At 39.4% G+C, this 15,189-nt stretch overlaps 1 protein-coding gene across 5 annotated transcripts in view; it reads left to right on the top strand.

The window, feature by feature from the left end:
- The window catches only part of Ten-a (Teneurin-a transmembrane protein), a 213,157-nt gene that overhangs the window by 185,458 nt on the left and 12,510 nt on the right, over positions 1 to 15,189 (top strand). For 4 of the 5 annotated variants that reach the window (XM_018036466.2, XM_018036475.2, XM_018036457.2 and 1 more), the window contains 7 exons: positions 472 to 685; positions 3,086 to 3,350; positions 3,999 to 4,129; positions 4,447 to 4,593; positions 4,915 to 5,122; positions 9,534 to 9,560; positions 14,566 to 14,685. In XM_018036466.2, the coding sequence (XP_017891955.1) occupies positions 472 to 685; positions 3,086 to 3,350; positions 3,999 to 4,129; positions 4,447 to 4,593; positions 4,915 to 5,122; positions 9,534 to 9,560; positions 14,566 to 14,685 (1,112 nt within the window). The remainder of the gene's footprint in view (positions 1 to 471; positions 686 to 3,085; positions 3,351 to 3,998; positions 4,130 to 4,446; positions 4,594 to 4,914; positions 5,123 to 9,533; positions 9,561 to 14,565; positions 14,686 to 15,189) is intronic. The other variant, XM_018036485.2, reaches the window with a different exon arrangement.

The raw sequence follows: 15,189 nt of genomic DNA, 5'->3' as shown, positions 1-15,189 counted from the left end.
GATGAACTTGTGTTATTATATTATGCTGTAAAATGTAAAAATAAGTATTTCCAAAAAAAATCAATTTAATAATCAATTTAATAATCGTGGAAAAGGAAATTTTTGCGAGAACTGCAAATGTTTCTGAACGACGACCGTAATGGCGCATGATCTCAGATAACAATAATTCTCCAGAATAACGCTCTTTAAAGCGTTCGTGCCGCGATTCCCAACATCCGTTTCCACAAATCGAGTTCGCAACCGTACCAAATCATTTGGAACAATTCAATTTGTCCATCAGGCTCACTCATGTAGCGATTCGAAAAGAATTATGACGATCAAAGCGATTAGATCGTGAAATCGTATCGCTAACGATGCTCGTCGATCATCTTTTACGGTAGAACGGAATGAATGAGGGGTGGGGGAGAGAAAGTCTGAAACACGCGCAGGGCGGGTTGTTGTAGATAATGATAGACTGAATGAAAATTTCAGGGAGCCGATTGCAGCAAGAGTGTGTGCCCGGTTCTGTGTTCGTCTCATGGACAATATGGAGGCGGTATGTGTCACTGCGAGGACGGCTGGAAAGGTGCCGAATGCGATATACCATTAGGAGACTGCCAAGTTCCTGATTGCAATCAACATGGGCAGTGCGTTAGGGGATCGTGTGTCTGTAATCCTGGTTGGAAGGGCGCATTCTGCGATGAACGTAAGTTGAAACTCTATCCAACTAATTGTCTAATAACTGTTTATTCCAAACACATTTTAATTTCTATTTGACTCGGAACAAAAATAATCTCCATTGTGCAACTTAAATTTCCTGTAGTGAAACTATCTATTATAAATATAAACAGTCTTATTGGCGAAGAAGAGAGAATAGGTAAGAATAAATAAAAAGAGTGAACACTGTGAACAGCAAAGTTCAGTTAAGCGAACGATCCGTGTCTGATTTAGATTTTTACTAACGACCCCTTAAGAGCGATTCTTTAACCGGCTTCTCACTCGCCCTCGAGTTAAGAACGTTCTATAAAACTGAGGCGAAAGTTACTTTCTCCCCTGTGTGAGTATGGTTGGAACAAGTTATACGAGTACTACATGCACGCGCTCGTAACTCCGATGAACAAAATTGACGTCATAAAACAAAGAATTTATTAATCATCGCGCATCACCGTAACATTGTTCTAATTATTCTTTACATTATTAAATTTTCTTTCTAAGAAAAGTACATATTTACGTTCTATTCTATTCTACGAAATATCAAATTTTAATACTCAAACATTAAGAAAGAAAAAGAATTGTCATGGGACACGGAATTTAAATGTGCCGTTAAAACGCGACAGATAATCCAACTTTTGAGTTCATTAACGGCGACATTGTGCTGAGAGCGGACGCAACACCGCGTGCCGTATTTTAGCGTTAAAAATGAGCAGCGGAAACGCGAGAGCGAGAACAGTTCACGAAGGGACCGTTTACCTCCCGACGTCTATTTCTGCCGTCGGATGTTGTTTCTTCATATTTGTCACGCCGCCATTAATTTCCCCATAATTCAACCATACGTCCTTCTCTCTCCGGCGGACAGCGAATCAAGATATTAGTGATGCACATACGCCAAGCGAGCACATACCCCTCCGTGTCTCTGTGTGTGTGAGACCTATAATTAATGCACGTACTCTCGTTGAATTTACATATGGGTCAGCCATCGCGACAATTCAACCGGACGATTAGTCTCGCGCTGCTTCATGCTTGTTTTAATTCTTCCGGTGAGAATCTTGGCTTGGTTGTGATTAACAGTCATGCTGACAATGAAAACGCTGAATATGTCTGAACGTACGTTCATTCCATCTAATTTCATTGAAAAAATAAATTTTTTTTAGTAAGAAACGTTGTGACAGGTCCGTTGAAACAAAAGTTAAGCGTTTTCAGAAAGTACATGTCTTTTAAAAATTTATTCATTCAACGTTTAACATCTCAAGGGATAAAAAATTTGAATTAAATGCTTTGAAAGCGTTCCTTGTTAGACCTGTTCCGTGGAAGCAAGAACGGAAAAATGACGTTGTTAGAACGAATGGGGAAATTATTCGCGGGAAAGGGGACGCTTTGTCTCTGACACTCTCACGATTTCATCGTGGCGCATCCTTCCCATTCATTTTTCAACGGACGATGGGGTATTCGTTTTACATTAACGTTGAATACTTATACCGCGATCGAGGACGCATTTGCTTGCTGATTAGGTCACGCGAATTGAGAGCAACCGAGAAATCTATAACATGAAAACGTTACATTATGGAATACGATTTTGCGTCATTATCAAGGATTTAAAATAAGTACGATCCACTTTACTGTCGACCTTTATTAGGTCTGATTTTAATCTTACAGATACTATATCTTCCATGAAAGGAGGACAAATGTACTTAACCCCATGACATACAGTGACGTCTAGGAGACGTCATTCGTTCCACGTGCCATTATAGATTTTGACGTCTCCGAGACGTCAAGAACTTAACTAATATTAATTAGTAATAGAATTTAAATAGTATTTTTCGGACGCATCAAATTCTACTTTATTTGTATGTCAAGGGTTTAAGTTAAAAACATTCGCTTCTAGATTTTCATAAATATTCGATATAATAACTTGTATTTGTCCATTCTGGATTGCTACATCGATATATCGCGACGGTATACATTTTTTTCACGAGAATGAGCAAAATACTTATGAGAGGTGACGTATAACCGGTCCCGCGGCACACGAGGCGGATAGCGCAGAGACGCTTTGGAATTAAGTTTCATAATTTCCCCGGGGCAGCTGGGATCCGCGGGAATAATGCAATTGTTCCGATGCCATAATTTAAAAAGTTGGCCCATTCGTCGGTGCCCAGGGCGCAATCATCCGGCAACTGACTCTTCTGCGACCTCTTTCCGGAAGATGTTTCATGTTCTTGAAAACAATGCTAAGTACATGTCACCGAGTTAAGAGTTTCTCTTTCGAAGATGCAAAGATCTCCGACCGAAATAATAATTAAACTGTTAAATGTAATGGCTGTCGTCGTTTCATATTTTCTCTAGAAACTAGTATCATTTTCTTGAAATTCAAATTAATTATAAATTCCAGCCGACTGTTCCGATCCGAACTGCAGCGGACATGGAGCCTGCGTCGCCGGAAAGTGCTATTGCAAAGCAGGTTGGCAGGGAGAAAAATGCAACCAGGTCGACCAGCAGGTATACCAATGTCTACCCCGTTGCTCGGACCACGGAACGTACGATCTCGAATCCGGAAGTTGCGTATGCGAGGGACACTGGACCGGCGTAGATTGTTCGCAACCGAGCTGCGGTCTCGACTGCGGACCACACGGAACCTGCGAACAGGGTCTTTGCAAGTCAGTAAATTTCAATTCATTTAAATCATTCATCATGCACAAAAATATTTTCGTCGCGTTTAAAAGACAGTTAGAAGAAGTAGTAGGAAAGAATTTCAATGTTCCTTAAAAGGTGATAGCTAAAAATGACTAAATTGCCGGGAAGATCGGAGTCGTGAAAATCGAGGCTAAGAAGGTGAAAAATTGCGAGAAAAAGGCGATATCTTAGGGTGGTTGTCAACTTATCGCGACTCGAAGGACCGTCCTCCCTTTCCGGCGCGGCATCCCTTTGTCAGAATCAAGAACGCGAGAGAGGATCCCTTTTCTCATATTCTAAAGCTGACGCCTCTCTCTCTCTCTTTCTCTCTCTCTCTCTCTCTCTCTTTCTCCCTCTCGTTCAGTGAAAGAGCGTCTCTAAGTGCAAAAAGTTCCCTGCGCCAGGAGTTTGAAACTGAACTGAACCCGTGTCCCTCTCTGCTTTTGTCGGGAGTTCAATTTTGCTTCAGCCGATCAAGATCCGCGCATTCTTCCTAAGGGATCGAGCAAAACACAGCAGAACATTGTACCAAATTGAAACCGTAGCCGAGGGAGAGCATGAAATGAATGGAAGAAGACCAAACGAAAAAAATAATGAACGCGATTGATTAGGGACAAATTCTTATCTTATAGATGCAACGATGATTGGACCGGAAGTAAATGCGACCAGAAACCATGCGACCCACGCTGTGCGGAACATGGTCAGTGCAAGAATGGAACCTGTGTTTGTAGTCAAGGATGGAACGGAAGGCATTGCACACTGCGTAAGTAGAATTTTAATGATAGTCATGTATAGTTGAAAACGAAGCAAACTCAAGGAGTTCCGGAGTTCAGATATTTATTAGAGTAATGTTTCTTATTTATCGTTAGTTTTGTATATCAGTTCAACTCGAGGGGTCAATTAACTCGTGCCTGATATTTTTCAGTGAAAAAATTATTTTTCTCTTGGCACGATATATTTTACCACGATATCACGCGTATCATTAATTCTGGCAATGGGGAAGGGAATATCGGTTTTCAATTAGCTTCGATCATTGGTCGATATCTTGAGTTGGAACATTTCACCCCGTTCTCTTTGCAGCCGGATGCGAGAACGGGTGCAGCCGTCACGGTTTGTGCACCTTGCAAGATGGCGAGTACAGTTGCGAGTGTTCGACCGGCTGGGCAGGCAGGGATTGCAGCATACGACTCGAAATGGAATGTAATGACTTTATTGACAACGATCAGGGTGAGTCTGTAAAATATCCTACTGAAAATAGGAAGAAGAAATCTTGATATCGACAATTTAATCATGTCCTTAATCGAAGATACTTTTTTCATGTCTGTTTCTTCATCAACACCACTACAATTAACAAAAATCTTTAGAAAAGTTCGTCAATTTTTTTCCATGCTTGTTCCTTTTGGAAAGCTGAAACTTTTGTAATAAATACATTCAACAGTATTCCATCCGAATTCTATCAGAACTAAAAGATTCCCGTTTCGTACGATAAAATTTCTCTTCAGTTGCGCTAGCCGATGAACAATTAATCTAATGATTAACGTTTCTTAGATGGCATGATGGACTGTTCTGACAGCGAGTGTTGCTCGCACGTAGCTTGCGCAGAGCATATCATGTGCCTTACTAGTAATAATCCCGTGGACGTCCTCCTACGCAAACAACCGCCCAGCGTGACCGCGTCGTTTTATCAGCGCGTAAAATTCCTCGTTGAGGAAAACAGCGTGCAAAGCTACGCTCATATGAACGAGTACACCGAAAGGTAAGATCGATCACTTCTTCTCACACGGTTCTACATTCAGCCAGTTCAGTCTAATATTATAGATGAACGCTTAGTTGTATATACTTTATTTTTACGACGCCTTACAGGATAATTGCGTTAGGCGAGTGAGCTATTCGTTGTTATTTATACTCTTGAAGAAAATATATGTCTCAGCTTACTTGATTGGATTAAAAGATACCTAGACACTAATTAATCATAATGTATTGATCGTAACAAGGCGGGAACAAATAGAATGTAAAAATAATTGTTAAATTTCATCAGAGGTAATTTTTGTAAAGTTTCGTATCGGTTTTATAATTAAATGTAATCAAGCTAAAAATTGCTGGTGAATAAAAAAATTAAATTTTAATTGCAACGGTTGGCTCACTCGATAGTCGTCGATACACGTACCGTTTAGCAAACGAAAAGGAAAGAGGGAAAAAAGCAAAAGAAATATATAGCATAGCTGCGTGTCATAGTTTCTGGCCTTTTTACAATTTTCAAATGCGTTTGACATATTACGCGGCTGTTACTTTCCTCGTTTTCATCATCCACGAGAACTGCGCAGATCATTGATTTCATTCAGAGAAATGTTTTTTTGTTTGTCCGTGATACGTTTCATATAAAATAGCCCGGGAATACGTATACCTACATATGTGCAGTTCGTGTCACATAGTTCATGCAAAAAAAAAAAAGGAAAAATAACAAGAACGAAGAATCGTATCATTCGAAAAGCAAACGTTTGATCGCACACAAGTGATGGTTCCGTCGAAGAGTTTTGTTTACGTAGCTCATTTTTTATCGACGTTGCTTCACGATGGGGTAGAATGCAAAATACTGCACAAATATCTTTTGTTTCGTGATAACAGTTTGACATAATCAAATTATCGAATTATTGAAATTTTTTATAAATTCTTCGCAAACGTTGCATCATTTATAAAAGCATAACAACCGTTAAATAAGTCTACTTCAATTTTTCAAACATGTGTCGAGAGATTGTAGAGAATATACTATGCAGTACAAACAAAACTCTTGAATAAAGTTCAATTTTTTTCATTTAGTTAATGTTTTCCCCATCGTGAGCGATTTTTCAGTGACCAAAAGAAAGTAAAGAAAAAAAAAACATTCAATCAGATTTACTTGCACCGCCATGACAAACAATCCGGTATATCCGTGACAGCTGAATTATCAAGAGAGCCCCCGGTGGGTGACAACCCTGCCAACCCTCTAACCATCCTACTCCTCGTGTTTCACCCCCTCCCTCCCCCGAATGCCGAACACGTCAGTGATCATCTCGGAAGCATTGTCGATCAAAGGAGGTACCACGCGCGCACTGTCTCTGATATTAATTACTTGCAATTTCGTCCTGTTTCATGCTAAGCTGAATCTCGCATCTTGGGAGACAAATTCAAAGGATTCCTTTCAACAAACACGTTTTTGATTTTCTAAACTCCGCTTTTGATATACACGAAATTCTCTTTGGAAATTCATTGCTATTTCAAAATTTTTGAACTGATGTAAAATGATTGCAACTTCCTTTGTATAAATTCATAATCTGAAGCAAAGTCGCATTTAATAAAATCTTAGTCCTTCTCTTATTAGAAATATTAATAAAACCATCGGATGAGATATGTTTTTTATTAAATAATATTTAAAGCGCAGAAGTACTTCTCTGTTGACGAGCATGCCCCTGCCTATAATGTATAAAAAAATAGCGAGATAAGGTAGCTGCGATAATACAACTCGCTAAGCCTGACTTAAGGGAATAAAAGGGTGCAAGATAACTGGACGGTCAACGTCCTTTGTTTGACACTGATGAAGATTTGGTCGGGACGTGTCGGCCGACGGATCGGCCGCCGAGTGCATTTCGGGGGATTCGTGTATTTTGTCTAGTGTTTATCCTCTGTGTGTACCCTTGCCACCACCAGATCACCATTCACCCTACAGCCGAAGACCGAAAGAGGCTCCGTTCTACGTACAGACTGTGAACCAAAAACGAAAAAGAGAAAAAGAAAAAGAAAGGAATAAGAAAGAAAAAAGTCTGCACACGGAGAAATCGTTCGAGACTCGATTTTTGGTATTTTCGATCGGTTTACAGCGAAGTTATGTTCCACGCGTGATGTTTTTCTATTGTACAGCTTCCAGGCGTTGTTTCGTTTCAACAACCAATACTAATAGAATATAATTCACGAACGGTAACGCGTTAAGCAGACCGTGTCGTTTTCCAAATTTCTCTTGTGACTTACCAGCTATTTCGGCTATTTATTTAAGCAGTTCACCGACAATGAGAGATTCATAGATAAAAAGCGCAAGGGGCGTGTCGAATTGCGGTATTCGCTTGAAATTAAATTTCTGTTTAAAAAAAAATCTTGGTTGCACGCAGCATTCGATATTTCAGACGTATTAACAGCGAGAAAGATTTGAACGTGACGAATTCCGGGAATCGATCGCCCCCGAGTAAAATTATTTCTAGAGATGGTAGACACAAGTTTGAAATCTGTCGCTATTCGGTCGCTTTCCCTGCACGTATAGGAAGTTCTCCACGTCGAATGGAACATTCTGCATATGGTACACGACGGTACTGTGCGTGTTCGAGAAAGAGACGTTCGGAGAGCAGAAGCGGAAGTTTGTTTGGCCCTGTTGTCGAGTCCATTGTTTCGCCACAGTATTGATTACCGACTTTCTCGGAGTACTCTTGCCGCCTGCTTGAAATGTATCTTCGATCGACCGGAATAAAACAGTTTTTATGTATTTTATGTACGTAACAGTTCCGCTCGAATCTACAAGCGATAAGTGCGTTACACTCTTCGTACTTCCATTTCGAAAATACATGATGATTTAAATTAACAAACATTTTAAGAACTTCAGATGTTCTAATTACACTACAGTTAATGTAAAATAAAAAAAAAGTAATGCTCAAAGTAATTCGGAATAATAGAAATCTCACTTGCATCTGACGTTATAGAAATATGCGTTAGATCAGTCTTAGTTTTGAGGGGCATAAGGTTTGAGGTCCATTCTTTTTATAGGCGGAAGCCAATCCTGTTTCTTTAAACATTGCGTTTTTATTCCTGATCTGATAGAAAGGACTTATTTTTCATTGAATGAAAGTAAATCTATTCTAACTCATTTTCTTCTATCACCAAGCCAAGTAAGCAAGTATTCATGCGACCTGTTTTAGGTAGCCTATTCTGTTCTCGACCCTTCACTAAATGCACCCGAATCGAAACATTAGTAAACCAAGTGATCGTTTCGCGTCGCGAAAAAGTAGAAAATGTGTTCTCAATGAGACGACGTAGGGAGAACAGTGGTTCGTTCCCTTATGCGAATGGAATCTCGAGCGGACAGACGACATATACATATATATATACAAGTGTCCCGGTGAATCAGAAATTCAGGCTGGCGTCGGGATTGCTCGGACAGCGTAATCAATATTCGAAGATCGTCTGCCGACATAGCAGTCCAGGCTCCGATGGAATCTCGTCTCATTGTCAGTCCCGGAGCTCGGGCTTCGACGACCGACGCGATAAGAGGATCCTTCGGAGCGGCCGCCCCGTTACTCTCTTGACTCCTCGATACGAGTCGAATCTCGAGTCGACGTCGACGTCGACGTCGAGAATGCTGAATTCCTGAACGAAACGACGGCTCGTGTCTCGTTAACGCGCGTCTACTACTGTGTACCCCCGTGGTGTCTCGGATGCATCGATTCACGCGAAGATGCCGGAAGCTCTCCATCTCTTTCTCTCTTTACTCTGTCTCTATATTACATTTTACATATATGGACACCAATACATATCTATATATATACATACCAAATATATATATATATATATATATATATATGCATATATATATATGGCTCGTGTATAATCGTATATACACATATATATTTACAGATGTGTGTGCGTAGTTTCCAACTTGTGTCTGTCACGTGTATTACCACTCTATGTTGAATGAGTCTGCGAGTGACTGAGTTCATGTTGCGTGGCTGACGAAGATCGCGTGTATGATGGGTATGCTTGATTAGTGTGTGTCTACGTCTATTGTTTCTGTAAAACGGCGTGCGGAACATTGCGATGGAGCCATTCGATTTTCGCCGCGAGTCTATTGCGAGTATAATGTCGATACCTTAATTTCGAAAATAAGATACCGTTGGGACGTGTCGTAAAGGAATAGGGAATCGTCTCTGAAGAGCAACCGTCGGTCAAGACTCTAGCTTCGAAATTCGTATTGGACGTAACGAGGTACGCGAAATTTCAAATTGAAAGTGTACAAAAGGAAAATTAGAACGATGCGAAAAGGCAATTGCTCGCGCAATGCTGCGTACGCGCGTCCGTTTTTTTGCCCGCAAACGCGGGTTCTGTGACCGTGGTAACGCCCTTTCTTCTCGTTGGTTTTTTCCCACACGTAGTACGTTCTGGAGTTCCTTTACACCGCGGTAAGTTGCAGCTCAAGCTCTCTCGCTAATCGTTCATTAATCCAAAAAAATATTTTTTTTTTTTTAATGAAAGAAAAAGAAAGCAAAAAAAAAACGCTCGTAACAATCATCTTACATGTTTTTTCGTATGTCCCATTATATGTAATCTATCTATATATGTATACGTATGTTCATACCCTTAGCCTGCCATCTCTCTGTCTCTTTCTCGCTCTCGCTCTGTTTCAGATATTCTTTTCCTCTTTATTTGTTTAAATTTTTCTTTTGTTCTCTAAATATTTCTTCTGTTGTATAATTCAAGATTCAGCCTCTTATCGATTCTATTTACGTTCGTCAAGTATGTTTAATCATACTTTGCTTATTTTATTTTATTATTTTGCCACTCGAGCCCTCTGTACCCTTCTAATGCCTGTTTCTAATCTTTTCTTTGGTCTTTCTTTCGCTGCTTCAGTTTGCGTTGTTACTTTATTGCTATCTTTCTCTTTTTGTTTCTCTCTCTGTCTACCTATTACCCACCCGTGTATCTGTTTTTATCATCTTCGACCCCATGGCTGCCGCTTGGTTCACGCAAGAACGAATTTCGATGAATTTTCACCGAGCCAGCTTCGTTATTTCACCGATATAGGGAATTGGAAATTTACATCCATTTGTTTAGCAATCGAATTTGGCCGTGCAGTAGTGGCAGAATTCAAAACCTAAATCGCATTTATCTCGCCTTTAATCTAGGGGACTTTGTCCGATCAGTAACAAAACAAATCTACTTTATCTGATACCTTCCACCGAAAGAGAATTCGCGTTTAATATTGATCGCGAATCGATAGGGAATAAAGCCACAGCCAATGGGTCGCGCTCTCTCTGTCTCTGTCTCTTTCTCTCTCTCTCTCTCTCTCTCTCTCTCTCTCTCTCTCTCTCTGTCTCTTTTCATACCTACATTAAAAAGTTCAGTCGTATCGAATTGTTTCTGTGTTATCTGTGATATGTCGTCAGATGATTGTTGTCTATAATTCCCCGCCGTTGTCCGCCCTTCTATCTCTGTTAATTTACGTTCCTTCTCTGTTGTTCTGTTCTATCTGTATTGTCATCTTGTCTCCGTTTTAGCGCTCAGTTCTTAGCTACTACAATTCGTTGCCCCTGTTACACTATTGTAATCGATCAAACCCATGTAATAGTATGTTTGAGAATCGTGTACTTTTTTACGTAACGATATGTACAACCTGTCTGGTCTTGTGTTGTATTTTGTGTTGCCAGGCTTGCACTTTTTTATGTACGTCGTATATCTCATGACCCCCTTCATCCTTGTCAAATTTGTCTTTAGTGACTTCTCGTCCCCATCCTCTGCAACTTTACACTGAATGTTGACTTTGTTGCGCGCCTATTCTTGCGTTCCATTTTTCTTTCGTTCAATTGTTCCTTTTCCGTCGTTTATACATCATTATAATAATATATGCGTAGAGAAGATACAGTCGCATAAAATCAAATTGAAATGTAACAATTGTACACAGAGGTAGAAGAGTACAAGACGATTTAAAAGGAGAATGAAAATGAAAAAGCAAAAAAAAAAAATGAAAATGTGTTCACGTCAACATTTCGATTGTTCCGAATCAACGGATCGGCAATAATTACAAAATCGGAACTGTTTAACACACAACTTTATAATACATGATATGAAACGAAAGACCTATAAGACCGATCCCTCCCTTGTCCCTTGTCTACGTCTGTTACAACCTGTCTACAATGTGCCAACAACCTCGTTTTACCAAAGCCCTGTGTCTGTCTTTAACCGATCCGTGCTATCTACCCACCGAAAAGTATATTTCATACCAGAACACGACAGAAACCCTCTTTTTCGAGAGAATCGATTCGTTTAATAATCATTCCAAAGCCGGAAATGATCTATCTTATGAGAAAAAAAAAAAATACCGTCGTAAATCCCGTTCCATTGACGACGTATAATTCGCGAATTCAGCGTAATTCAATTTTATAGACAATATTATGAGAGAAAAACAAATCATTTGATCGTTTGAACACAAGCTTTTATATTTGCAAACGGTATATACATAAATCGCGCTATCTAAAATACAGAACAGTTTCGAAAAAGGAAGGTAGAAAGAGGAAAGTCGCCTGAAAACTCGCGCGGGTGGAAGAGAAAAGTGGCGCAACTAGAGATAATAATTCCGTCGTTCGCGCGCGCACAGTGAGAAGGAGAAAAATTTTTGTAGCAACGAGAGACAGAATTCGGCACTACATCGGAGAATCGCGAAATTTCTTTATCACCGTCCGTTCTTTAATTTTCATTATTCTTTTTTTTTACTATTTTTCTCTCTTCATTTCTTTACGTTTCCATTATTCAATGTTAGATAAGTGAAGATTTAATATCGTCATTTTTGAAAGATGTCTTAATCTGTTTCCAGATATTTTTACATATATGAGAAATATACATATACAGGGTGTCTTATCATCGATAGTATAAGCGAGGAGGGTATTACATGAAGAAATGTTGTGAATAAGAAATGAAATTATTTCTTTACAGTTTTGTTTTCGAGAAAATCAGCTTTAAATATTGCCCGACTACTTGTACATTTAATTACAACGTGCTTAAACAACTCTCGATACAACAGATACGTTTTTTATGAATCACTATTAATACTATATGTAATGTTCATTCGTTATTAATACAATGTTATATATTTCTGTGTGCTTAACATAAGCTTATTAACGAAAACAAGATGTATAATTTTAAAGATTTTATCTAATTATTACAGAACTTGTCGAAAATGCTGCCTACAGTACTGCACACACAACTGTGCTCTGCAAATTAGATTCCAAAATAGTTTGCGTTTTTAACCCGTTAAATATAAAAATGATGAAAATATTCAGAGCTGATTTTTTCGAAAACAAGCTTTAAGCGAATAAAATGTTTCTTTATCGTTAAGTTAATTTTCTTGTAAAATCGTTCCCTCTTCGTTTATAATGCCGATATTGGAACTTTACGTATTACACCATGTGTTTACGTATATGTATATCCGTTTCTCGATCTTCTTTTCGTTTCGTTCTTTTTATCCGGTTCTAATTCTTGTTTTTGCGTTTCCTTTTTATACCGTTCACTATGGTTTCTTACTTTTTACCAGTAGTGACGACTGTACCTGCCACCTTGCTGTGCTCGTACTTGGAGGATCAGCACAGCCCGGCAATGTTTGATCCTCAAGTTGTCGAACGAACAAGAACGGTGGCACGGTGCGCACTAGTAAAAGTGCAAGATCTCGCCCGGTCTCCGGCGCGATGTTTCCGATCGTTTGTCCATGCGGACATGTCTATACGATTTTTGCTTCACGGGGGAATGTGCGATCCTCCAAGAACGAATCATGCCCCCATACGCAATCCCTTAGGGACAAATGAATATTATACATAAGTACTTATTTACTTACTTATACATACATTGAACGCATCTACGCAGCTTGGTCAATAAGTAAAAATATAACAATCAATAGGAAAAACCTTTGTGCCTTTTTAAGATTTTCAAAAATCTTCGTTAATTACGATTATAAATTATTATTTATCATTCCATAATTTCTTCTATCATTCAATTATTTATAATATATATTATTATCATTCAATTATTTAATATATGTCTAAAAAGAATTTGTCTACACATCCTTTAATTAAATAATTGAGTTACAACTTCAAGTCTATAGTACTTACATATAATTCATATAATCTTAAAATGTCGAGTTGTAACATTTTACTTGCGTACGTGTTGCGTAAATTACGAATACTGATTCGAAGTATATTAATACAATAAACAACCTGATGGCTCGTTCAACAAAAAGTTAAGTATAATAAGCTGCGTACATATGCGTCCGATACGATGTATATTCTCTATATATTATTATTATCATTATTATTATTATTATTATCTTACCTACCTACATCGATCTCATTATATTCAGCACTACACACAGATCGCTTAAAATATTCAGCTTAAACATACTCCAACTTTTTACATATATCGCAGATAATCCAGCCCTGAGACTTACTACGTATATACATATTTTTTCATTGCCTTTATTACGTATATCTATTACATATATTTATACATGATTATATATGCATGCCAGTTCTACTCTCACGAAAGTTTACCACAACCCCCGCCCTCTTTTTTTTTATTATTATTACTACCTGCCTCGGGACGATCGTGTTCTTTTCTGCTCCCGAATTGACAATACTGCTCGATACTTTAAAAGAAAAAATTACAAGTACCCTTATAATCAAGCCATGAAAAAAAAAGACAAAACCTTTAAGAATGCAACCATAAACAGAAACCATGCAAATTGCAAGAAAGTGAATGTGACTAAAAAAGAAAATGTTCTCGCGCCGCTGCCAATACCTATACGCGTGATGCTCCGAGCACGGTCGATTGGGAAAATCGACGCCCGGCGACGCTACGCGCCGCGCTGCGCCGGCGCCATCCAGAAAGCGGGTGCGTACACACGGCGTCGCGCATTGTTCCGTTTGCAAAATCAATTTGTATCGCTTCTGGATTCGACCAGTGGCATTAGCTCCTCTTGTGCAGGTTAATGCGGCCGGTGAATGCGGATTCGAATGGAGTTGCGGATTGTATTGGCAGCGAAGTGAGAATATTGGATCGCATTGAACCGTTGACCGCGGAAGCTGATTTGACAGACAAGATCGATTGTTCGCGCTCTAGACGCCCGTGCCCTTAGGATACATGTTGCACGATCTATTTCAGTCGCGAGAGAACAACCTTTCCCTTTCCATTAAATACGATTTTCATTTAATATCTGGAATTTAAAAGTATATGGAGATGGATGGTTTATTTTTTTAAAATAGAATGATCTCTTTTATTCCTTCCTGTACGTCGACACGTTTTATTATTTCTGTTCGATACTCGATACGGTGCGCGAGTCTTCGGATCAGCGTTTCGCGGCTCAACGGATCAACGATACGATCCGACCTCGAGAGGCCACGATATATTTTTTATTTGTAACAGTCGAGTTGCGGTGATGCGAGGCCAAGTTGTTACCGAACAAGGAATCGGAATAGTAGGCATCAGGGTGTCCGTCGACAGGGACCCCCGCTTTGGATTCACGTTAACCAGAGCTGATGGATGGTGAGTACCAATTTCATTACTTAAATTCTTCCTAATGCGATATTTAGAAAATATAAAATACAGGTATTCGCAATCAAGCAGTAAAATGTTATACGAGATTAAGTAATCAGGTAATCGAAATTAAATCTCGATCAGAAAGGGAAGTCAAGTACATTCTCATAGATACTAAAACGTTTGCAAACATATGCGTGACATTAGTATTTGCACATGATGGGCGTGCACACCAGCTTCTGTCCTTCGTAATAGGATCAAGGCTGCATTGTAATGAAGGGTATGGTATGGTATTGGACGAAGGTGTGGGTAGATGGTGAAACACCTATATCAAACAGGTAATCCTGGCGAGGATAATCCTGAAACACGGAGCTAGAGGAGTTGCCCCGGTAAACCACATCAAAGCCCGAGCTAATGATGTCGAAAGCTTCCTAATTACTCCGTGCAAACCTGTGTGATTAGTCTGACCTACGTCTACCCCCCCCCCCCCCCCCCCCCCCCGGGAAAATCAGA

This window comes from Ceratina calcarata, unplaced genomic scaffold (genome assembly GCF_001652005.2).
Source record: "Ceratina calcarata isolate Rehan_Ccalc_2016 unplaced genomic scaffold, ASM165200v1 scaffold102, whole genome shotgun sequence".
In the NCBI taxonomy this organism is placed as follows: Eukaryota; Metazoa; Arthropoda; class Insecta; order Hymenoptera; family Apidae; genus Ceratina; species Ceratina calcarata.
The sequence above is the reverse complement of the archived record's forward strand: the minus strand, read 5'-3'. Positions and strand labels throughout refer to the sequence as shown.